Source organism: Meleagris gallopavo, chromosome Z (genome assembly GCF_905368555.1).
Source record: "Meleagris gallopavo chromosome Z, MGAL_WU_HG_1.1, whole genome shotgun sequence".
NCBI classification, from domain to species: Eukaryota; Metazoa; Chordata; class Aves; order Galliformes; family Phasianidae; genus Meleagris; species Meleagris gallopavo.
Window position 1 is genome coordinate 19,175,516 of NC_139435.1, and position 25,710 is coordinate 19,201,225.

Sequence of the window (25,710 nt, forward strand, 5' to 3'; positions counted from 1 at the left end):
AGAGTTGTGGTCAATGGTTCTATGTCCAGGTGGAGGCCGGTAACGAGTGGTGTCCTCCAAGGGTCTGTCTTGGGACTGGTACTCTTTCAATGACACAGATGATGTGACTGAATAAACCCTTACGAAGTTTGCTGCTGACACCAATTTGAGTAGTGCAGTTGGTACAGCAGAAGGAAGGGATACCAAACAGAGGGACCTTGATAAACTCTGAAGGCAGGCCCTTGTGAAGATAATGAGGTTCAACAAAGCAAAGTTTTGCACTTGGATTGAGGAAATCCCAGAAATGTGTACAAATTGGGTACATCCAGGGTTCCATCAGAAGAGGAGTGGCCAGCAGGGATAGGGAGGTGATTGTCCTCCTCTATCCTGCCCTCAGGAGGCCTCAGCTGCAGTACTGTGTTTAGGTCTGGGACCCGCAACAGGAAAGACATGGAGCTTTTGGAGCAGGTCCAGAGGAGGGCCATGAAGATGATCAGAGGCATGGAGCACCTCTTCTACAAGGACAGGCTGAGACAGCTGGAGTTCTTCAGCCTGGAGAAGAGAAGGGTCTAAGAAAACCTTATAGTGGCCTTCCAGTACCTCAAGGGAGCCTACAGGAAAACTGGGAAGGAACTTTTTACAAGGACAGGTAGCATCAGGATTAGGGGAAATGGTTTTGGACTGGAAGAGGGTAGATTTAGACCAGGTATCAGGAAGAAATTCTTTACTGTGAGGGTGGTGAGACACTGGAACAGGTGCCCAGTGAGGCTGTGAATACCCCCTCCCTGGAAGTGTTCAAGGTCAAGCTGGATGGGGCTTTGAGCGTCCTGGTCTAGTGGGAGGTGTCCCTGCCTATAGAAGGGGGGTTGAAACTAGACTACCTTAAAGTTTCCTTCCAATCCAAACCATTCTATGATTCTATGATTAGCATTTGTACTTTTCAGCACTACTTTAGTTTCATACATCTAAAAAGCTTGATAAGCCTTTGTTTTCCAATCTAGAAAATAATCTAGTTGTATACATCAATTTAAATAGGTACTCTGTAATACATAAAAATTAGATTTATTATAAAATATTCAAGTCTGCTCATTAGAACAGTTGTACTGAATAGTATATGGTAAGGTTTAGATAGTGAGAGGCTGCAGAGGTGGCCTCCGTGAACAGAGCTGAGCAGCTGCCCCTGGCAGATCAGAGCCAGCTCCAGCTGCTCCAAAACAGACCCACTGCTGCCAGAGCTGAGCCATGAGTGATGGTTGTTATGCTTTGGGAGAGCACAGCTAAGAAAAGCTAAAACACTGTAGGAATAGTTGGGAAAAAGTGAAAAAATAGGAGAGAAATAACTTTGCATCCCCGAAGGTCAGAATAGGAGGTTCTCCAGGTGTAGAGCAGAAGTTCCCTGCAGCCGAGGAGAGGCCCATGGAGGAGCGGGCTCATGGGCACTGTGTGGAACAGCTCTCCACATGCAGCCATGGAGGAGTCCATGGTGCAGCAGTGGATGTGGCCAAAAAGAAGGCTGCAGCCCACGGACACCCCCTGCAGGAGCAGCCCTGGGCCAGAGCTGCAGCCTGTGATGGGAGCAGGAGGGCTGGGGAAGCTGCTGCCCACAGGAGCTGTGCTGGACCGGTTCCTGAAGGGTGCGCCCTGTGATATGGAGCCTCGCTTGGACAGCGGCAGCCCAAGGGAGGTACCATAAGGGGAGCATGAGCAGAAAGTGGCCATAAAGGAGTCGCAGAGATGAAGCATTATGGGGTGATTGCACTGCTCAGGAAGGAGGAATAAGAGTGGATGGGAAGGTGTTTTCAGTTTGCTTTTAGTTCTCCCTGTTCTTTTCTATTATTAGGAATAGACAATAACTTAATCTCCCCGTGCTGAGCGAGTTGTACCATGATGGCAATGGCTGAGTGATGCCCCTGTTCTTATCACAACCCATGAGCTTTTTCTCACTGTATTTTCTCCCCACTGTTCTTTTGAAGAGCAGGAGTGAGAAAGCTATCTGGTGCAGCTCAGGTAACTATTGATGTGAAGCCACTGTAAGTTTATAGCTCAGATCTGAATAAACTTCTTTAAAACTAAGAACTTTAATTCTGGGAAAACATACATATATATACACACATATATATATACACACACATCTATGTATATATACACACTTCACGAAGGAGAAGTCAGCTATGAATGCTTGGAATTCATAAATTTTCATTATTTAAAAGTAGTTTAATAAAAGTACCAGTATTTTCAAGACATTATATAAATTGTACTAGACAGCATTTTGTTTTTAAATAATATCATCATATAGTTTATACTCCTAATTTCAGCTAAAAAACAAAGACCTGCTGGTATGTGCATTGTAAAGATCTCCGGGTTCTCATAAAGCTCCCCATCACATTTTCTTGGCATATAATTAAAAAAAATATTTTGATTAAGCTAATGTATATATATCTGAAAAACTACACAAGTATTCCAAAGCATAAGTATTTCCTTGATGTCAGGCTGTGTTGACTGCTTTCTATCAAAAAGTCTGAGGTAAATACAAGGATCATTCAGGATGAGCCAGGCAACAAGAAAGTGTGCTCATGCTATGGTTACAGTATGCTTATAGCTAATAGCACTTACATAAGAAACAATGAACAAGGCTAGAAAAAATCTCTATCATAAAAATGCGTACAAAAAAATAGCTTCATTAGCATACAGGTAAGTTGATTTTCATTTTCTATTGAGAGAATATTTTCATGAGATGTGCGGCTTACTGAATGTCCTTTGTGGATACTATTGCTCATTTTGTAAAGATACTGTCAGTAAACACATTACTTTGCTGATGAAGAGTAATTAAGCCCTTTTCACAGCATGTCAGCTGTAGCAAGAACAACTCCCAAGCCATCTCACTGTTCATAACAAAAGCACATACTATAAAAGGGAAAGTGAAGGTTGGGGAAAAAAGAGTCTGGATATATACCATGTAAATGCTTCTGCTTGCTAGAGATACAATGGGGAAAAAAAAAAAAAAGGAAAAAAAAGAAAAGGATGCTGCTAAAACAACTAAATTAAACTAAATTAAGAACCTTACACTTGCTAGAAAGAAAGGCAAAAACTTGCCTCCTTCAATTCGAGTCTTCCTATTTTCAATGAATCAGTGTTTTGTGACACAGAATGCACACAAGCAATGTATAATTCAATATTAACTCATCTTGCTAGATAAATCCACTAAGACATAAGTTTGCAGTATTGCTCAGAAAATTCTTATGCACAGATTATCTTCTCTATCTTTTGATACAGGACTATTCATATTTGACATAACAGACCCATCAAAAATAGATACCCGGACTAAAGAAAACTATTGTGAAGAGCTGCTAAGCATCACCTGAAGCAGCTTGAACTTTTGTGCGGATTTTCTCCTTTGCATACTCTCTTTCATATCCTGATTCTCTTTTTTGGCCAGTGGATTGCTAAATACAATGCTAAGTTGTTGCATTTTATTACTTCTTTCTCTGTGGCAGTGAATGACATGTCTTTGTCTTATGCCTCCATTTCAGTGAGCGGGTCCTAACAGAGGTCCCATCTTAAAAGGGAAGACAAATAATGCAAAACAACAAATCTTATCAAGAACCTCCCATGCTCTAAGATTATAGGAGTAATAATATTATAGAAGAATGGCTTGGACTGGAAGGAACCTCAAGGATCATCAAGTCCAAACTCCTAGCCACAGGCAGGATTGCCAGTCGCTAGTTCAAATACTGATCAGGTTGCCCAGGGCCCCATCCAACCTGGCCTCAAACTCTTCCACGAATGGGGCATCCACAACCTCGGACAAACTGTTCCAGCACCTCTCCACTCTCTCAGTAAAAACTTTCTCCAACATCTAAACATTGTTCATTATTTTTTGTAATGTTCAAATCACATTTCTCTCTCCCCAGTTATACTGTTAATTAGCATAGAGTCATCACAGAACAGCTTAGGTGGAAGGGACCTTAAAGATCATGCAGTTCCACTCCCTGCCATGAGTAAAGTTGCCAACCTCTAGATCAGGCTACTCAGGGCCCCATTTAACCTAGCCTTGACCACCTCCAGGGATGGGGCATCCAGAACTTCTCTGGACAGCCTGTGCCAGTATCTCAGTACCTTCTGAGCAAAGAATTTCCTCTTAACATCTAACATAAATCTGCCCTCTTTTGGTTTAAGCCATTCCCTCTCCTCTTATCAGACCATGCAAAAAGTCAGTGTCCCTCCTGTTCATAAGTTCTGCTCAAGTAGGAAGGCTGCAGTGAAGTATCCCTGGAGTCTTCTCCAAGCTAAAGAAGCCCAGCTCCCTCAACTTTTCTTTGTAGGAGAGGTGCAACAGCCATCTGGATCAACCTTGTGGACCTCTTCTGAACCCACTCTAACAGCTCCACATCCTTCTTGTGTTAGAGGCCCAAGGTCTAGATGCAATACCACAGATGGGGCCTCACGAGGGCAGAGTAGATGGGAACAATCACCTCTCTTCCCCTGCTGGCTACCTCTCTATTGATGCAGCCCAGGATGCAGTTGGCTTTCCAGGCTGCAAACATCCATTGCTGGCTCATGTCCCACTTTTTGTGTCCACCAGGATCCCCAAATCCTTCATTGCAGGGTTGTTCTCAATGAGTTCTTCTCCCAGTCTGTACATATACCTGAGACCACCTCAAATGCAATGTAACACTTCACACTTGGCCTTCTTGAACCTGATTAGGTTCTTCTGGGCCCCCTTTTCAAGCCTGTCTGGTCCCTCTGAATGGCACTCCTTCTTTCTGCTGTATCAGCTCTGTCACTCAGCTTGGTGTCATCAGTTGATGATCACTGTATATGTCATTGATATAGATGTTGAAGAGCATTAGTCCCAGGGCAGACTCCTAGGGTACTGGCCTCCACCTAGATATAGAACTATTGACAATAACCCTCTACTATACCACCGAACAGTCTAGCCTTCAAGTTCATAACTCTCCAAAGGCACTGCAAAAGTCCAGATAGATGACTTAAGATGCCCTTTTTTTTTCCCCCCACCAATATCACTGTTCCATCGTAGAAGGCCACCAGATTGGTCAGACGCAATCTGCCTTTGGTGAAGCCATCCTGGCTGTCGTGCATCACCTCCTCGTCTTACATGTGCCTTAACACAGCTTCCAGAAGGATCTGCTCCATTATCTTCCCAAGCATAGATATCAGCCTCAGTACCCTCTAGTTTCTTGGATCGTCTTCTCTCTTTTTCTTGAAAATGGGACTGATGTTTCCTTTTTTTTTTTTTAATTTCAGCCACACGGAACTTTGTCTGACATTTGTGACCTCTCAAGTCTGATGGAGAGTAGGTTGGCAACCACATCTGCCAGCTTTTCAGGAAATAGTTTCAAACCGAAAGAGGGGAGATTTAAATGTTATGTAATGAAGAAGGTTTTTTGGTTTTGTTTTTGTTTGTTTGGTGGTTTCTTTTTTGTTTTTATTTTATTTTATTTTTTTTTACAATTGGGACACTGGAACAGCTTGCCCAGAGAGGTGGCAGAAGTCCCTGGAGACATTCAAGGTTAGACTGGACCAGGCGTCGCACAACCTGATTGAACTATAAATGTCTCTGTTAATTGCAAAAGAGTTGGACTAGATAACCTTTAAGAGTCCTTTCCAACTTAAAAGATTTTATGATTCTATGGAAACTGAGATCTTCCCCTGCTACTTCCTAAAGGACAGCATTCCTCAGCCCTTCCCTATCATTAATAAGTATATCTCCTTTCACAGTCAAATCTACTTTCAAACTCAGGTGATAAACCCAATCAACTTGTTGCTGGGTATATTCTTGCTTCTCCTGGTCAATTGCATCCCATCTAATGTCAGCAAGCTTGGTCTCTCAAAGGTGCAACCAGATCATAGTTCCCAAAATTCTGAGCATGACACCATCCATGCTGCCATTCATTCAACTCGTTCATTCTCCTGCTTCTGGCTGGGTCACAGTCTCCAACTGGGAGGATCAAGAACACTACTTGTGCTCCAGATCCTTTCAACATCATCCCAGGGAATGCAAAGTCCTTTTACTATTTTAATTTCCTAGTTGCAGTCTCTTGCTTGAGCTTAAACAAGCAGGACCAGATAGTACTCCTTTGGCTTTATCAAACCAAGTAGCCTCTACCTCATGAACACAGGTGCCTAGCAGTCAGCAATCCTTCCTGGACAGATTATTGGAGTGGGAAATGGGTGCCTCAGTGCCCTGCAGTACAGAAACCCACATTACCAAGACCTTTCACCTTACTTTAGTAGTACCAATTCAGATTCAGATCCTTGTTTAGATCATCTTAACATGGCTGTCCCTTTCTGTTTCTGAACGAACATCCACACTTTCTTCTCTTTCCCTCCCCAGAGCTTCACATCTGTTGGTTGGTAAGGCTCCCCCTTCTGCACTGAGAAAAGAAGGGGATCCAGTGTCTCCCATCTTTCATCTTTCTGCCATTTGTCTCCTCTGAGTTGGAAGCTTGCTTAGCTTCTTCCCTTTGCAGAGACTTAAGACAGGAGAGCTGGTCTGCTTGTATCACTACACAACACCATGCAGCAACCTCTCTTTCTGACTGCCAGATGCTTCTCAGCCTGGTGATTTCTGCACACAATCTGGCCTCCTGTTCAAAAAGCTCATAATCTACTCATGTAGTATTTAACTAGGAATATTTTATGACTTGCATATTTTATGAGCAGGTTGTGAAGTTTGTTATTTATCATGAGTACTGAAAAACTGCCATGCAGAACAGTCACTGTTCTCAAATAATTTTAAAAAATAATTGTAATCTCATTGCTGTTACTACACATCAGGCAATTAAGAACATCTGCTCCACATTTTGAACTTCTGCTGCAAAAATAAATACAGTACTTAATTAAAATTAATTGGCGGAGCACATCTGCCTTCATTGTCAGTTTAATTTTTACCTTAATTTTTTTTTTTTTTTTTTTTTTTTTTTTCAAGATTTTGTGTTGTCATAACTGTGGAATGACTGCAGTTGGTGAAAATATTTCACATAACCTACAGAATAGTGCAGTCACTGGATAGGGATGTGATCATGCATCTTACTGTGGAACCAGCAGTTTGTTCGTCATGAACACTTCTCCAAATGCTTTCCCTTAAACTAACTACATCAAAGTTTATTAAGAGTAGTCAGTCATAGAAAAAAAAAAATCTCCCCAAAAACTCAATCACAGACAAAATACAGGCTTCATATTGAATCTGCAGTGCCGCCTTGTACTAGCGCTAGCATTTCACCAAGCTCATCAGAGAGCAGCTGATCAATCTCATAGGAAAAGATGTGCCATGAAGACAGAATGAATTACAGAATATCCTAAGGCTGATACAGAATATCCAACTCCTGGCTCCACACAGGACCAATAAAAAAATGAAATAAAATATTAAAATGTATTCAATGTATTCATTGTCACATCTATTTTTTTTTCCCTTTAATATTTACATCTTAATTTCTTCCAACTTACTCAGCAAAGGAAAATATGCTCCGATTTTTTTTTTTTAAATTAATTTGCAAAAAGGAATAAAGATAACATATGCAATATCTTCTTGTTGTTCATTCTTAAATATTTCAGCTAAAGTTCTTTATTTCAATGTTCTAATTTGTATTACAATTGTTTGTATTTTTGTAACCTGCCCACACAAAAATCTTTTAAGTTTTCTGACAGTAGAATTTACCAGGCATAAAATCAGTTTACATTCTAGTAAAACAAAATAATTTTATAACTCAGTATGGGAAAACCAAGAACTCTGGATAGATTCAACCACATAAGAGTAGATCTGCTAAATAGATTAAATCAAGGAAGAGCAAATCTGCCTTGAAGTCAAAATTTTCTAGCTTAAGCATTCCACCTACAGAAACAACTCTTCCCATTATAACAAAAGAAAACAGCCAACTTGCACAGTTATGGAGAAGGATTCTAAAGCCAAATTAATATTTTGAGAAATTCAAGAGGGCAGATGAAACTTACCTGTATTTGTTTCAAGCACTTACTAATTCTCTTTATATATTCCACTCACTAAGAAACAAGTCAAACATCATACAGTTATCAAGTACTTAAAGTTAGTTTGTAGAACAGTACTCAGTTGTTTCACATGTGCTGTTGTAGTTCCTTTTCTCTGAATAAAAGAAAAGTAACCACTAAAGTCTCTATTTCTTGGAAAAAATTCCCGCTATAATCAGGAATAAAACAAGTCAGTTATTGAGGGAGAGGAAGCAGATGTAGGAAATCAAGTGGGAGAAGAAATCAATGGTAGAAAAAAAAACTGGAGAAGGCAAGCAAATAGAGATTTTTTTTTGGTGTACATTTTCACCCAGGGTGATTGCAGTCTCAATGAAATCATCAGCTTTTTAGAGCAGGCTTATTTACGTGATTCTTTGGCCAGCCAATGAGAAGAGGAAAGGTGCTATTAGCAAAAATAGAAGGAAAAAAAGGGGAAAAAAAAAAGAAAAAAATGGAGATCAAATGGACTAGGAGGAGAAATGACAAGACTGTGGTATGTGCTTGTATTACTTGCATACTAAAGACCAGTGAGTCTCACCTCTGAAATATTATCAAGTAAATTCTCCTGGAAGCTATATTAAGGCATACACAAGACAAAGAGATAATGTGGGACAGCCAGCACAGCTTGACCAAGGGCACAACCTGTCTGACCAATCCAGTAGCCTTCTACAATGGGGTGATAGCATTCATGGACAAGGGAAAATCAACTGATGTCATCTTCCTGGACTTCTGTAATGGCTTTGACATGGTCCCTCACCACAACGTTATCTCTGAGAGATAAGGATTTAAAGGCTGGATTTTTTTGTGGATAAAGACTTTATTGAATGGTTGAAGGCAGAGGGCTGTGGTCAAGTAGAAGCAGTTTATGAGAGGCATTTCTCCCCAGAGGTCTGTTTTGGGACCAGTGTCTTCAACATCCTTATCAGTCACATAAACAGTAGGACTGAGTGACTCTCAGCAAGTTTACAGAAGACACTCAACTAAGTGATGCAATAATAAAATATAAAGAAGGGATGCCATCCGAAGGGACCTAGACAAGCTTAAATATGGGCCCATATGAACTTAATGAAGAATTGCAGGGTGCTGCATCTGTGCGAAACTGTTGGAGTAAGTCCAGAGGAGAGCCATGAAGATGATCAAAGGGCTGGATCACCTCGCCTATGAACAAGGCCCAGGGAGCTGAGCTTGTTTAGAATGGCCTGAAGAAAAGGCCTTTCAGTACGTAAAGGGAGTTTATAGAAAAAATGGAGACTTACTTTTTACGTGGTCTGATAGTGATAAGACAAGAAGTAACAGCTTTAAACTAAAAGAAAGGAGATTTAGATAAGGTATTAGGGAGAAATTCTTTACACTGAGTGAGAAGGCACTGGAACAGGTTGCCCAAAGACTCTGTGGACATCTCATCCCTGCAGATGTTCAAGGTCAGGTTGGATGGGAGCCTGGGTAGCCTGATCTGGTGACTGGCAACTCTGTTCATGGCAGTGGGATTGGAACTGGATGGTCTTTAAGGTCCCTTCCAATCCATGCCTTTTGATTATTCACATTTGTTTGCTGGTGCCTTAAATTATTTCAAGAACACCCCTAGCTGGTATGCAAAAACACAGTAATCTAGTCAATGTAAATCACAGGATAATGGAATCAAATCTGGACTTAAAAGGCAAGATCACGCTACTCAATGTCAAATAAGAAAAAAATAGAATAGCCTATGAAACAAGTCAATGTATTAACAAGCACAGAAAAACAAAAAACAGTGATCCAGCTGGTGGTAGTAGAGCGAACTTCTTTGGTGATGGTGATTTGAAGACAGAAAGATGTTTGTATATTAAGTGCTGCGAACAAGCTGGCAAATATGGGGAGCATGGGGATAGACAGATAACTGTTTTCATTTAAATGTCTTTAGGGAATACTTTTGCCATGTTCTGTAACTAAGCAGTAGAAGTAAAAGATTTTTAAAGCAGAGATAAAATTTCTTTATTTCCTAATAGCAATGGCAGACCGCACTAACACGACTTGCTAAAATTCCATGGAAATTGACCTACCTGCTATTTCCTTCTTTCGGAATAAATATAGAAAACAAGTTTCCTTTCCAGTTTTAATTTTGTTTTCCACAAAAAACAAATACAAAACATCATAAACAAAACAAAAACAAAACAAAAAACAGGCCATAGAAAGGATTATGGAACAAAGATGTTTTTTTCCTGTTTGGTAGCAACGCATATGTAAAGAGACAGAAAATTCTGACACAGATGAAGAGCTTCACAAGAGAGATTTCATAAAAATATAGGACAGTTGCAAGAAAGCCAGAAAGTCAATCGATGAAACACTGTATTTTTTATAGGACAAATGTCCATACCTCAATGACAACTAAAAGTTTAAAAAAACCCTATACCAGTAGTCACCACATATCATGATTTTCTTTACTGTTTGAAGTACATGTTATGATTTTCTTTACTGTTTCATCTATGCTTACAGATAATGAATGTACAATTAGCATAATTAATTGTTAAATAGATAAATAGATCCAGACTTCTTCACACTTTATTTTAGTAAACAAAAAATAAGAAATCTATAAAATAAAAAGGCTCAGAAAGTATTAAATATGTTATTTCTCTTATGACAACAAATAAACAGCTAATGCAGTTGTAATGATAACTACAGAAGTTAAAAGAAATCCTTTAAATCAAAGCAAAAGCTAACTGAAGATTCTTGGTAACTTACCAGTGTATTTTCTCCAGTGGAGCTGTTCCAAAGTCTCATCCGATCATCTGTACCAACAGTTAAGAGATGAAGACCATCACTTGTATAGCATAAACCATTAACTCTCCCATTGTGAGCTGTGTTTACTGTCAGGAAAAAGAATTTGTTCAGATTTTGTATATACATTTTTATTTAGATGTACAGTACTGAAAGGACTGTTTAACAGTAATGTGTAAATAAATTAATAATTTAACTCTTGGATTATTAAAACATGACTCTCCTTGGATTACATATTTTAAAAGAAAAACAGTCATAGAAAACTGACACATACAACCGTTCATTGCACATATTACATATAGCTTAGTAGAAACAAATTCCAAAGATTTCACCTGATAAAATCATACATTTTAAAGAAGGATAAAGAGCTAAAACCCAGCTCCATTCTACCACGGCACATCTGATTATGGTACCTAGAAATCAGCTCACTGAGATAAGGTATTTCTGCACTATACAGCAGTATATAATTCAGACACATCTTTATTTAGGGCTAGAAAAAAAAAAAAATCTGCTTACCAAAAATTCAGTTACTTCATTCAGAACCACAATATATACATACATATACAAAGTTTATACTCTCTGATTTAATTCCACATTACTATGTATTTCTTAAGCAGTGACTGAGGTAATCATTTGGCTCAAACAGTTAGACATAATGCTGTTTTCAAAGAGATTTCTCTACACAAGGGTTCCAACCACAAGCAAAATCTCTTTCAGAGAAGTATCTGAAGAAAAACTGAACTGCTGTGTTATGCAGTAGGTAACAAATAGGTTATCACAACTGTCCTTGTTGGTCTTGATATTCAACACATTCATGGAATATACGAAAACTTCTAGTTAGGCATGAATTACAATCAGTTATATTCTGTATTACCTGCCTCAGAAGATGCTTTCGACTTCTCTCCATTGTGTTGATCAAGCGTAGTCAGACATCCAGACGCTCTCCTCACATCCCATAATTTTACTTTACTGTCAGCACTAAGAAAAACAAATTGGTACTAACGTATGCATTAGGAAAATTACTTCCACTCAAGTCAATAACTGTCTTTAGCCAACCCACCTGGCACTTAGCTGGTCCAATGACTATTCTGAACTACTCATCGTGCAGACACAGTCAATTTTGTGAAAAGATGGACTTCAGATTTTTGCTTATATGAATCAATAATTACATCTAGTACACTCAAGGCATCTGTGTGAAGAGTGAATAACACTTTTGCATACACCTGCAAACCAGGAATAAACTTCCTAATACTTCTACTGATTAAATTGTAGCTACAGGTTTTAGCATTATCTATAATGCTTGACCGGGAACAGCTGGCTTCTGTCAGAACTGCGATCGTCTATGTGACCAGTGGCATCAGGAGGAAAAGACCAAGGCACAGGCTGCTGTGGTTCATTCTAGTTCCCAAATCACACTCATGTTACATCTTCACCAGCCATAAAACTTACACCAGTTGTTGGTACTTGATTCAAGCTGCGTGCATTTAAAAAGCAGCACTGCAGGCAGTGCACTTTGCATGGCACCTTAATTTGAGCAATTCATGCATGCTACAAGACTCCCAAGTATAAATATGAGGTAGATTCGTATAAAAGGCCATTTCTAATGCAGTGTCACCCAAGTAAATGCATTTAAATGATTTGGATATTTCTCAGCCAATTAACAATACTTTAGGACTAAAACAGACAACCCCCAAACAGAAACACAAGTCACTTTTTACCCCAAGGACATCTGTATCTCCTTGATCCACAGCTGGACAGTACACTCAAACCTCCTTACATAAACTGTCTTCTAAATAAAATATAACATGCTTTTTCCTGTGCATTCCCATGTTAGATCAATACATTAACAGCGCATAGTATAAACGTACTGACAGACCAAAACAAAAACAACCACAAATATTTTAATTTATAATTATTCCATACCTGTTCTGCATCTGACAAAGTTAATGACTAGTTTGTACTTTTGTGCTCACCTTTGCTACTGCTATTGATTCTGTTTACTTCCAATTGAAATCTCAACTGAATATGCTGACCCTTTGCTGCAAACAGATGAGATCATAAATAGAGATATCACTGAGGTTTATGCTTGTCATAAAGTGAGCAATGAAATGCAAGTAGTTCATTGAACTGTTCTTGACAAGAGCTTACCCATACCTTCCTTACTATAAAAGCCTACTCTGACAATCTTTCATAACGTAGTTTTTACTGGTAAATCTTTTCAAGCCAATTCTAATGAGCACAAAAGCATTTATCAACATCTTCTCTAATTCCAGGCTTTGAAAAGAACAGACAATATCTGGAAAACATCTCTCCCATGACTGTTCCAGTCTCGTGACAGAACTATGGAAAGTGCTTACCACCATATAGATAAACGTAATGTTTCACCTGCAAACCACATAAAAATCAAATGCCTATTTTCCCTCTCTCATGTGATCACAAGCAAATATGCAATTGTCTTGGAAAGCAGTCTCATCTGATAAAATAAGATCAGTCTAGATTTTTTTTTTTTTTTTTTTTTTGCAGTATCAGTCATTTTTTCCACCCTACCTTTCCTTTACCTCAAAGTTGTCAATTCTTACTGATATTTATCTTGGCAAAAAGAGACTACATTATTTTATCAGGAAATAGCAGTCCAGCTGTAATAGAGTCATGAAATGGAAATAGAACTATGAGAAACATGTTAAATATGCAGTTATCATAAAGCAAAATAGTAACACAGGTAGATGCAGTTGACGATTACATGACTATGAGGCAAACTGTTTCAAGAGACTTCAACAAATGAGTAATTAATAAGGTCAATTTGCTACCATGTCTGTGAAAGACAGTTTTTCATTTGCGGAAATGAAGTTGCACTGTTACAAAATTTCCCAAAAAGCTTGCTGCTCAAGAAATTGAGAATTGTCACATTACAATGAAAAGCTAAAAACTGCAAAAGCTATAGGGAAAGCCAATATCTTTTATGTTGCAAATGACTGAATGAAAAAAGTGGCTCAAGAATATCAACATACAATTCATACTGACTGAATTATTTCTGTAAACTATGTCATCTAAGCTACTATGCTTTTTGACATAATTGAGTACAATTAACAAGGATGGCACTTTGAGTTAAACATATTTGACTTGGTTATAAAACAGATTAGCAATATATACACTAATGAATGGTAAGAAGCATCTCTATAATTTACCTATAATTTTTAATGCTATTAATATTTCCAAAACTCTGTATTATCTTCCTATAAAATAAGCATCATTTGAATAGCTCTTGTCCTAAAAAAGTGACCTGAAAAGGTACAAAAATGACCTATACAATAAAGATTAACTTCCAAAGCACACATGAAATGTAAAAGCAGGTACAATAAATACATTACATTTTCTCATTGTTTGTATTTCATATAACAACATCCCTACCTTGCTGTTGCCAAAACATATTCATGACGTGGGGACCAAGATACTGCCAGTACTTCTTGCCTGTGACCTAGAAACAGCATGAGAAGGCTTAGATAATAATCTAGGAAAGTACTTATACACAAATAAAAATCATGCAAATAACTTAATTCTGCAGGATACATCAATCCAGAACAATAATCTAAATTTTCTGAATTGCAATATAAATTTGGATACTGTGAAAACAAATAGTTTTGAGAGAGAAGTTATTTCCCTTCCTATGCCTTGCTCATGTGGAACTGCAATAACTCTATGTGATACAAGGAGTATTATATCTAATTTTTAACAACTATGGTTTTGCTTGGATAAGACACAGTACAGAATAGTCACAATTATTGCAACCATGTTAAGAAATATTATTAAATTCTGTATTAATTCCGATGTTCTCAAATGAAAAAAAAAAAAAAACACCTTCACCAGTTCTTCAGCAAGTCTTTTAAAAAAAATGTTTATCTTAATTACTCAATAATAAACCTTTATTCAGCTTACTCTCAAATACTCAGCTCCCAAATTTCAGATATATTCCCCCTTCTTCTATTCAATATATTAAGATACTAAAATAGATGTAATCTTCGCAATGAAATATCCAACGCAGGTTAGCACTAACATTAATATATATGCATACACACATACAAGCATGTATACATAAGGGCTACTTCAAAAGTAATGCCACCTATTTTACGACATTGGCCCACAGTCTCATAGGCAGATGTTGGTGGTATGGCAGTAGAAGCTGAACCTTCTCACCACTATGCCATTACATTTCATTGCTATGTGATACAGCAGTAGAGGGGCAGTCTGACAAAATGGTATCTGACACCATAGTGTCATATGTTCATAGTACATACGAAGCAAAAGATGTGGGACTGAGTTCCTCCATGTGAGAAAAAATGGCACCCACTGGTATTGACACTAGCTGAACATTTACGGAGACCAAATGGACGGATGTGGACAAAATGAGCCAATGGCTGGTGCATGAGAGGCAGTGATGACAGCAACGTGAAAGACATACCACGTTCCAAATGATCATGCACATTTTTATAAGTATGGCATGCAGGTTTTTGTTTATCACTGGCAAAATGTAGAACTAATGGTGGTAACTGCTGAAAAATTATTTTGTAAATGAGAATTCACTCTATTAAAGAGTGTTATTGTGTTCTTGGTATCTATTGTGCTTAACAAATAAATATATAGGAAACTACTTTTGAAGCAACATACATACGTGTACATAGTTGTGTACATCAAAAACATTAAACAAATTTAGACAATAGGAAGTCTAGAGAAACATAAATGCAAGGACTATAAATATACTTCATGTAACAACAGAAACATATTGCTGCAAAATAGACTAAGTCATATAAATACATTCCTGTTATGTAGTTTAGAGTTAGGCGAATCACTTTGTTTCTTATATATTAGTTGCTTTTCCATTACTTGGCCATATGTCATACTCATTTCCAAACAATAAATATTAGGAAAAACATATTAAGGGCAAATCTGTCTAAGTACAAAAACGAATGGATTACAGAATAATAAAATCCTACTACTTACCTAATTAAATCAACGCAAAGAATTAGATATGATTATTCTAAAAATAATAGTAGCTTTCTACAGAGAAACCTCTAAAAATAATTACGAAGAAAAAAATCCATGCAACAATCTTCACAGGTTATTTTGTTAAAAACAGAAGATTTTTCTTATTAAAAATACACAAATTCAAAAACACCCACCTCCTGTACTGAATTTACATGCACACAAAAACCAGATCCATACTTAACTGCGTAATAAACAGCAATTACTATTGATTAGATCATGAAAATGTCCCAACATCTGTAGTAACTGTTCATTAACATTTGTGTTCTCCAATTTGTCCGCACTAGGACTAACACCCAGAAGAATCTTTAACACTGTGTAACTTTCACAACTGACACTAAATACATCAGTTATGTTACTTACAAAGAATACATTGTATATAGTGTTTCTTTATAGAGCCTGGTTTACTCAAAGTAGTTATTGTTTAGTATTTTATGTTTCAGACTAAAAAGTACCCTGCAGAATGTGAGAACAGGATCCAGACTTCAAGTCACAGAGCTGTACTTTGGGGCTTTTGGTACCAACTGTAAACAAGAGAAACAAAGACAGCTGAAAAAAAAAAAAACCCTCAACACAACCATCATTTGAAAGAACAACAACTCAATCTCAGCAATGACAAAGAAACAGAAGAAAAATGACAGCTGCATAACTGTTCATTTAGTCAAAGCAACTCATTCTGCAACAGAATTACATTTTCAGGCCAAGTAAATTTACCCTACAATAAACAAAAAGTATGAACTGGGGGCAAATAAGACAGTACTGATGTATCTTGAGATTTAAAAATATGATATTTAAATATTTTATGTCTAATCATAGTAACATCCTGCAGTTGTAAGCAATACATACACACATACAATATTGACCTGGGTGATGGGATTGAGTGCACTCTCACTAAGTTTGCAGATGACACCAAAATGGGAGAAAGTCAATGTGCCTGAAGGTAGGAAGGCCCTTCAGAGGGATCTGAACAGACTGGATATTGAAAGGAGGTTGTGACCAGCCTCTTCTCCAGCGTAACTAGTGATAGGATGAAAGGGAAGGGCCTCAAGTTGCACCAGGGAAATGAACCCAAAAGTGTGGCTAAGTCACTGTTCCTGGAGATGTTAAAGAAACACACAGATGAGGTACTAAGGAACAGGGTTTATTGGGAAACATTGATGGTGGGTGGATTGGATGATCTTGAAGGTCTTTTCCAAACTTGGCGATTCTATGATTCTATGGATGCTTTCCTGGGTAAACTATTCTAGGGAACCTGCCTTAGTGGAGGTTAGACTACGTTATCTTCAGAGGTCCCTTCCAACCCCTACAACTCTGTGATGCTGTGTGTGATTGATTCTGTGACACAATAACCCTTAAGTGTTACTTAAGTACATAAAGGTTATCTAGCTAGGAATTTTCATCTAGAACATGAATGGAATGATACATTATTTCAGAAGACTAAATACCATACTCTCATGAATATCATCCAAACAACTGAAGATATTTTAACAATGCCTTTTTTATGAAGGCTGAAATTACATAAGAAGGACAGGAAAGGAACAAGAAATTTGAATGCTACTTGCTTTTTATCACAATTACCTAAGTACATAATAAAATTCTTGTAACACCCACATACCTGCTATTAAACAATGTTTTGTAGCAATTGGAGACATGTGATGGCTATAGACTGTTTCCTCAAACTGAAATACATCTGCAGGCTAATAATAAAAAGATCAAATTAGTCAGAGTACAAATACATTATCGGAATGTACATCTTTGTTATTGTTTTTTCCAAGGGATGGCTACAAATAAAATACAAATATTCCTATTTGTACACTAACAATAACTGGCCTGGTTAGAAATCTGATCACACAAACGCTGCAAACTACGTAAGTCTGTTCATAACACCAGACAATTATGCCAGTGCTGGAAAGTGATCCAGAAGAAAGCCCAAAGAAGCTCATCAGAAACATCACTGGAAAAGATGTAAGGATTATCAAAGATCAAAAGAGAGCAAACAAGAAAGTTGCAGCACAAAGACTAAAGTCAACAAGGAAGCGAGCTTAGCCTAAACCCAGAAGCTTATTCTCAAGCTAGCTCACAAATCTGACATGCTAAGTTTCATACTGAAAAGTAATGTATGATCTATATAGATCTATACTGATATATAAAATAAACAAACAACAACATCATAGAAAACAAAAAAGCCCACACATAGTGATGAGCTGCCTTATCAGTGTTAAAAATATTGAAATACAAAAATGGCTTTAATAATCAGCACAATGACTTCCCGGTACAACTGCTCTGTCATCCCAGTCTAAAATACTCCATGGAAAAGAAAAGAACTTCACTCTGAGCTGTATGTATTTTGTGGAAGAATCAGTAACCTTCACACAAACACTGTATTTTCTAAGTAAGTGATGCTCACAGAGACACCAGAAATATGAACAGAATTTTCCATTTAAGACAATACCTAAAAGAATATCTAGTGATTGCAAACATAGCCTCACGTCTCATAAAAAGAGATCAAAAGTCATTCTCTATCGTGTTTCTAGGATGACAGATTTTTTTTTTTTTAATTCTTTCACCATGCATTGAAACAACATTCAAACACTGTCAGTGTAAATTCATTAATATAGGTGCATACAAACAAAAACAATAAATGCATAGCTCAGCAATCAGGTGCTAAGAGTAATGAATCTGAAAAACCTAAAAGCCTACAAAATCTGTTAACTCTAATTAAGTCGGTTACAATAGTTAACATTTTCTCACTGCTTTCTCTCATTCTCCAACAATTCACTCTGAGAAAGAGTGTCTGTAATGGTCAGAACAACAGAATTTTGGATTCAGTGACCCAGCATGTCCTCTCTAAACTTGTTTGACTAGTGCTCTGCATATAAAACACTTTGTCCTCTTTAATTTCAAATGTCAAGACGACCAGTCCTTTTAAAGCATTATTTACATCTTAGTTAACAAAAATAATTAGCTCTGCTGTACTGTTGCTACACAGTTCAACTCAAACAAATAAAACTCAGTATTTCCTGAGAGAAACACAATTCCTAAGAAGGAACAAGAGCTTCTGACAGCTCTTGGTGGACAAATAAATAATTTCTGTAGCATAGAATAAACTAGCTACATTCCTGCTCACAGCAAAAGAAAAAAAAAAGAAACTGTCCTAAGAGCTCCAAACTCCCATACAATTTAGGCAATCGGGTCCCCTGATACAGACAGGTGCACACTAATGTACAATGCCACACTACTGCTGATCTCACAACTGGCTGGTTTTTGTCCTCCTAAATGCCCAGTTCTGTCATGTTCAGGGTGAACTACGAATGTGGAATAAATGACATGTATTAAAAAAGCCTAAAAAGCAAAGAAATTCTCTTACCTGTAAAGTATTAGTATCCCATATTTTCAAGGTTTTATCAAATGAGCTCGATGTAAACATTCCAGTATCATGAGGATACCACTGGACTGTCTCCACACTGAATTTATGTGCATCAGGATGGCTCCTAAAATTAAAGATTTTCAATTGGTTAGTGTCTTGATAATTGGCTAATAACTTGTTTCTTTGTTTTAATTATACTAAGTTTTCAAGATGAACTGGTGTCTCAATTTCCAAACAGTCAATGTAAATTACTTCATAGAGCCCTTATTTCAGAAAGCATGAATCATTTATCCCTTAAAAATACGGTATTGATAGCATGTCACAAGTTAAGACTGAATCTGGGGCACAAAAGACAGTAGTATCTTTTGAAATTTTTCAACTCTTAAAGTTGTAATGTTTAAGGTTAAAACCTAACACTACAGATTACCTACATTTGTGGAATCCCACTGTCTTAGAACCAAACCCACTGAAATATACAATCACATAAACAGTTCAAAAAAACCATAGTTAGCAAATGATTACAGCTACACAATTACTGGAATTTCAAGTAATTGAAGCTACCAAACAACAGTAGACTGAGTTATTGAGAGGGTTTTTTTTGTTTGTTTGTTTTTTGCATTTACAAATGAAACACTCAATTCAACTGTATATAGTAACGAAAAGTAATATAAATAATAATACATCGATACTACTGGGAATAATGGACACCAGAGCCAACATTTACAGCTCCAGGAACATGATTCAACCAGATTCTAAATGCTATAGGAAGCTCTGTATACCTGGTAGGCCACAAGTATCTGAGCTGGATCCACATGGATTCAGCCTGAGGGTCCAGTACCACCCTCCCAGATTCAGAAGCAACATGTTGTCAAGTTAACCCTGGTGGGCAGAAAAGCACCATCAGAGCTTCTTGTTCAGTCATTCACTTCCCCCAGGTGGGATGGGAGAGAGAACTGTAAACACAGAACTGAGAAAACCTATTGTCTGAGATTAAGACAGTTTAATAAATCAAAGGGAAATAAAACAAACAACTAAGCTAAACAAACATCATAAAAATAAATAAATAAATAAAATAAAAGCTGCTGCTCACCACCAAGTAACTGAACTTCAGCCAACCCCAAAGCAATAGCAAGCCCTTGAAAACATACCTTTCCCTCACTCTATCCACCACCTTCCCCTTGCCATCCCAAGTTCACATGACATTGTATGATATGGAATATCTCCTTGGTTAATTCAGATCAAGCACTTGGGCCACGCTCCCTCACAATCTATCATCCACCCCCTATCTATTTGTTGAGGGGTCAGAGTGAAAAACAGTGAAAGCCTCAATTACCTTAAGTACTATTCAAAAACAGCTAAGATACTGGTGTATTATCAACATTCTTTAGGCCACAAATTCAAAACACAGCGCCACATAAGCTACTATGAAAAGAAATAACTCCACCCCAGTCAGACCCAGCATACATACTAAAGCAGTCCAACTGGCTCCATCTCAAGCTAGTGAAGATCTCACAGGATTTCTTCAATACTTTCAAGTTTCCTGGCCTCCAAAGTGACAACTATTGCAAGGGAATCATTGTGTAAATACTGATCCAGATCTGCATAGATCTGGCACTACACCTCAGCTAATAAAGCTTCCTGTTTACTTGGGTTGCTAGAAAGCACAGAAGATATCTTATGTCTTTAAAAAGAGTGAGTCTTAAACCAGCACTGACAATCCTAAAAACTACTGAGGAACTATAGAGTTTAGTTTAATAACTTCTCCTTGTTATTTCTAAGTGATTACCCTGTTACAGCCTGTTACTTTGCCACAATGCTTAGCATCCCCTCATTTTGAGCACCTATTCTACAGGGGAGCAAGCTGAAAATCTTCAGTACCTCTAATGCCAAGAAATCAAACCCAACTCTGTATGAACTTAACTCTTGTAGAGTCATTTGAACAAATCCAGGCAGAAATATCCCAATTCATTGTCCAATAAAAACTAAATTCATTGAACTAACTACCATCTTTGTCCATTAAATTCCAGTGTACAAAACTGGACTGTGTTCAGCACTATATCAAAATCATCATTTCTTTTACATTCTCTCTTGAGTAGCTCTGCTGGAATCACCTTCGGTCAAGCTGGGCTTAGTAGTGGCCATGTGCCATTCCACTTCATCTCTCAGAGCTGTATATTTTTTCTACTTTATTTTATATGCAGTGTTTTTCCCCACTGGTAAGGAAATACCAACTTTTTAATGTAAGAAAAATACAGAATGAATTATATGAACAGTAAAGTCACTGATATTGACTCATCCTGGACAGTTTTCAACCAGAGAAGACCTACAGAAGCATCATCTATGTTGTTATCAAGAAGCTGGTAAAGTTTGTTTACTCTTAAATGTCAGTTTTTGCCACATGACAGCATGAATCATATGAAACCAAGTGCTGGAGTGAAACCAAGGTTGGAGTGCTGACTCAGAACAAGGAAGGAAAAACTTAGAAAACTTCTATTCCAATGGTGACTCCAAATCTATGTAAGAAACATTAGGTATGTTGCAATCTAATCTTAGCAATCACCTTCTCTAACGGTCTAAACTACTGGACCCTCAGCTGTCCCAGGTCAGAATCTACTCAGAAATATCCTCACAGGATACCAAACAAGAACTTTTTCTTAAAGCAATTTCCTAACCACAGTTGCTTTGTGCCCTGCAAACTCGGATCACAGACAAATCCTTTTAGCTTGTCATTATCATGCATTTTAAAGATAAGAAACAATCAGATCAAAAGTATTTCTCACTGGTAATCAAAAATTCATTTATAGTGTCAGAAGTCTGCATAGATAATATTCCAATATCTGAAGCTATATATGTAGCTAATTAGCTGCAGTAAGTATTTAAAACATACAAGGAAACTAGACAAATACTTTGAATAAAGCATAATAATAATTTAAGGCATAAAGCTTACTACAGTAACTTTAAAAAATAACATCATCATTCAGAACATTGTTCTATGTGAAATAAGACTACTACTATGACTTAATCTTCTGTACAAGTGATGAGAAATAAAAGATGGATCTATATAAATAAACACCTACTCAAGAGATACACTGCCAACTAGCCATACTGAAATAGAATTTTCAAGTATGGAATGCTTCAACTGCCTAGACTGATAAGGAAATAAAGGATGATTTTAGTACAGATTAATCATTTTTCTTATACTGTGTGTTAGCACACGTGTTTCTTCGGTTTTCTGTGTCTGTTCCAGAATTCACTTTTGTTTCAGGGATACACATTCATTACTAGCTCTTAACTACAATTTTAAGTTATTTTGTTCTAGTAGTCTCACACACACAACACTTGGTAAGTGCAGCAGATTATGTTCCTATGCATTTGTTTCTTTTCATGTTCTATTATTTTTTTATTATTATTATTATTATTGCCCAACATATCAATCTGAGGCTTTTACTATTATAGATATGTTCTGTGCTTATTGATATCACTCACCAAGTTCTTAAACCTCAAATAACTTAAAGGCTAGGAAAACACAAGGAGAAAATGCAGGTACTAATCTTTTACAAAGTTGGATAGATGTCATTGTTACTCTTAGATAAAGTCCTAACCTAATAGAAAATCTAAGCACAAATTAAAAACAGATTTTGCTGGAAGAGTTAAAGCTAATAATCTATAAATCTACACTACCTGCAGAATGGTCTCACACAGCAATAAAGGTTTTGTGTCTTTATATTGATTCTTTTAACTAGCATGGTAATACCTCAAGTCTTCAGAAAAATATGACTCCTTTTTTCAGTAACATATCTGGCCTCATTCAAACATTCCTGAAAAGTTATGTATTAATTAGTACTGCAACTAGACAAGATGGTACTAACCTGGTGAACTTAAAATAAGCAATTGTAAAGCCAGTAACAGAGAAAATGAAAATAAAACCAACAACTACAAACCTTAGATTTTGTTTCCCATCTGCTGAGCAACTATGCAAAATCAATTTTCCTTTGTTTAAACGTATAACTATTCCAAAATACATAAAATTATATATATATTGTAGAATGCAAGGAATAGTTCCACAGCCCCAAAGTGAAACTGCCAGAGACCTGCTCAAACAATATTAATAAATACTCACTGCAAAGATATAACAAGTAACTTTTGCTATGTAGAAAATGACACATATCTTTACAAAGTTTCTAGAATTTTTCTTTTTGCCAGAAAAGTAATCTGTAATGCTAGCCATCACCAAATATTTCTTGTATAAAGCCTCTTTATTCTAGACATAAGCATGCATATTAATCTGTTAATTTGGTGCTAGTCTTACAATGCATATCAACATTAACTTTAAATAGTTTTTTCTTTGAGTACTTACCTTCCCACAGAACAAAGTGCTTTACATGTGTAATTTGGTTTTCTGCTCAAGTTTTCAAGATCATAAAGAACAATAACACCATCTGAGCCACCTGATAACATGCTGAAAATATAAATAAAACACATGAATTACAAAAGGTAAGACCTCCATCTGCTAACCGTAATTAAGGATTCAGCTGAAAAATAATGGCCAAGCATAGCGAAGTGATTTTTGCCAAACTTAAGTATATACTTACTATCTTCCCTCAACAGGCTCAATATCAAGGGTGTTAATACCACTGCCATGTATTCTTTCCACATCTCTATCTTTATTTAATTCTAAGCTTAGAACCCTGAAAAAAATAGAAGAAAAATTATCAGAAAAGTGAAATGAAAAAATATCAACAGATTTTTAAGATATCACTATGTAACTACACAGCGCAAAGCATGGTTTCATCCTCCCTCAGTGCATCTAACAACCCATCTATTTATTCTTGCAAAGTAAACTTACAGAGACGCACAACAAGATTAAAAGTTTGGTAGAAAAAGTATTTTATCACTGGTATTGTCAGAAGTTAAGAGGCAAGAAAATATGTAAGAGAAGCTCAAAGGAATATCAAAACTGCATTTGAGGTCAACACATGAAGCATCAAAACAAGAAAGCAGTTTGAAAAAATACAGGTAGGGCGAACATTAATAAGTATTTGTCATTTTTGTAACAAATATTAGTTACTTGCAAGCTTCATTATGTACCATCACTCCTACTTGGAACTGTGGACACCTAGTGGACAAATGTACATAGTTTAATAAATCTCACTACTATCTTTTACTACTACTTTGTGTGTTCACTATTTTCCGTGTTATGCTTTCTTCAGTATTAAGAAAAAAACCTACACTATCCACATGGTGAAGCTTCCAATAGTTTCCTGATCTTGTGATCAAGAAAAATTCTATTATCTTGTAATGCTTTTTGTGGGAAGCTTGAAGTGTTAGATGCAGAATGATCAACAGTATGCACAGACATGCTTCAAGCTAGTTCAAAATATGTAGAATGGAATAGAATTATGTGAGAATTTTGATATTCACAAAATACTTAAAATTTCTGAGCTCAAGACTGAAGCAATATCTCATCTTAAATAAATGTTTTGGAACTACATTTCAAGCGTTAAATCTATTGAAGATGATGTGCGATTCCTATTAATTCAAAATGAAAATGCAGAGGAGGTAAAAATGTTAGGTATGTGGTTTTTTTGAGCAATATAAACTGTGCCCATTTTGTTTCTTTCTCAACATTGAATGCTACACAGAAGCTGAAGGGGCACAAAGTACCTATTTTGATACAATGGAAACCAGAAATGAGCTTTCTGAATTAGGGCAATTCCACCAATTACAACTATAAATTGCATACTTTATTATTGATAATCTATTTATATTAGAGATTCTTTCCATACACAGTCACAAAACTCCAACTGAAGGCAAATACACAGGTGAGCACACAGCAACCTTGGTATGAGGATCCAACACAAATCCTTCCAGCTGACAGATGCAGTCCAGTAAGCAACTATACAGAGACTGGCTTTACCTCATTTATCTTGAAGAACAGCTGCAAAACAGATTCTTTACTAATGACCAAATATCATCACCTTACTATCTTTGACAGCTGTACCAATAAGCCCCTCTCTTCAGTCACCACTTTCCAGAAAAGCTTATACAAACAGAACAATCCCGCATCCAACTCTTTTGTCAGCAGCCAACAGGTGTGGTTACGGGAAAATCGAGGTCGAGCTGATGCATGAGTCCAAGCACCACCTAGGTCTCTCTAGGTCTCGCTTTTTCGTGAAACACGGCACAGTCACACGTCAGTGGAAACAGCCTCGGAGTGCGCTAAGGCAGAACAGGCAGTGACACCGTGCCGCACCTTATCGCCGTCCGTGTCCAACCCAGTCACACACCACTCATCCGCCTGCCCCAGGGCAATTCCCAACTACCAACACTCATCCCATCGAACCCTTCCCGGATGAGTACCGGCGCGTACCGGACAGCCTCTGCCGGGCATCGCGCCAGGTCACACTGGAGGACTGCCGCCCGCTCCGCCCCAGCTCGCCCCGCTTCCGGGACAGGCAATGGGGCAGAGCCCGGCCCTCGGCTCGCGCCGAAGAGAGGACGGCCCCGAGCCCCGCCTCAGGCCGGCCCTCAAGAATGAAGCAGCCGCTGCGGGCCCGCCCCACGCAACC

At 37.5% G+C, this 25,710-nt stretch overlaps 1 protein-coding gene across 2 annotated transcripts in view; it reads right to left on the reverse strand.

Annotated features, from left to right (window-relative positions):
* The window catches only part of ERCC8 (ERCC excision repair 8, CSA ubiquitin ligase complex subunit), a 37,828-nt gene that overhangs the window by 11,928 nt on the left and 190 nt on the right, over positions 1 to 25,710 (reverse strand). Inside the window, exons 1-9 of one of the 2 annotated variants that reach the window (XM_085214494.1) lie at positions 25,512 to 25,659; positions 23,734 to 23,829; positions 23,499 to 23,600; positions 19,142 to 19,265; positions 17,390 to 17,471; positions 16,230 to 16,298; positions 14,146 to 14,212; positions 11,612 to 11,715; positions 10,702 to 10,826 (exon numbers count right to left, since the gene is read on the reverse strand). In XM_085214494.1, coding sequence (XP_085070620.1) covers positions 10,702 to 10,826; positions 11,612 to 11,715; positions 14,146 to 14,212; positions 16,230 to 16,298; positions 17,390 to 17,471; positions 19,142 to 19,265; positions 23,499 to 23,599 — 672 coding nt within the window. In that variant the 5' untranslated portion in view covers position 23,600; positions 23,734 to 23,829; positions 25,512 to 25,659. Of the gene's footprint in view, positions 1 to 10,701; positions 10,827 to 11,611; positions 11,716 to 14,145; positions 14,213 to 16,229; positions 16,299 to 17,389; positions 17,472 to 19,141; positions 19,266 to 23,498; positions 23,601 to 23,733; positions 23,830 to 25,511; positions 25,660 to 25,710 lie in introns of those variants that run through there. The other variant, XM_085214493.1, reaches the window with a different exon arrangement.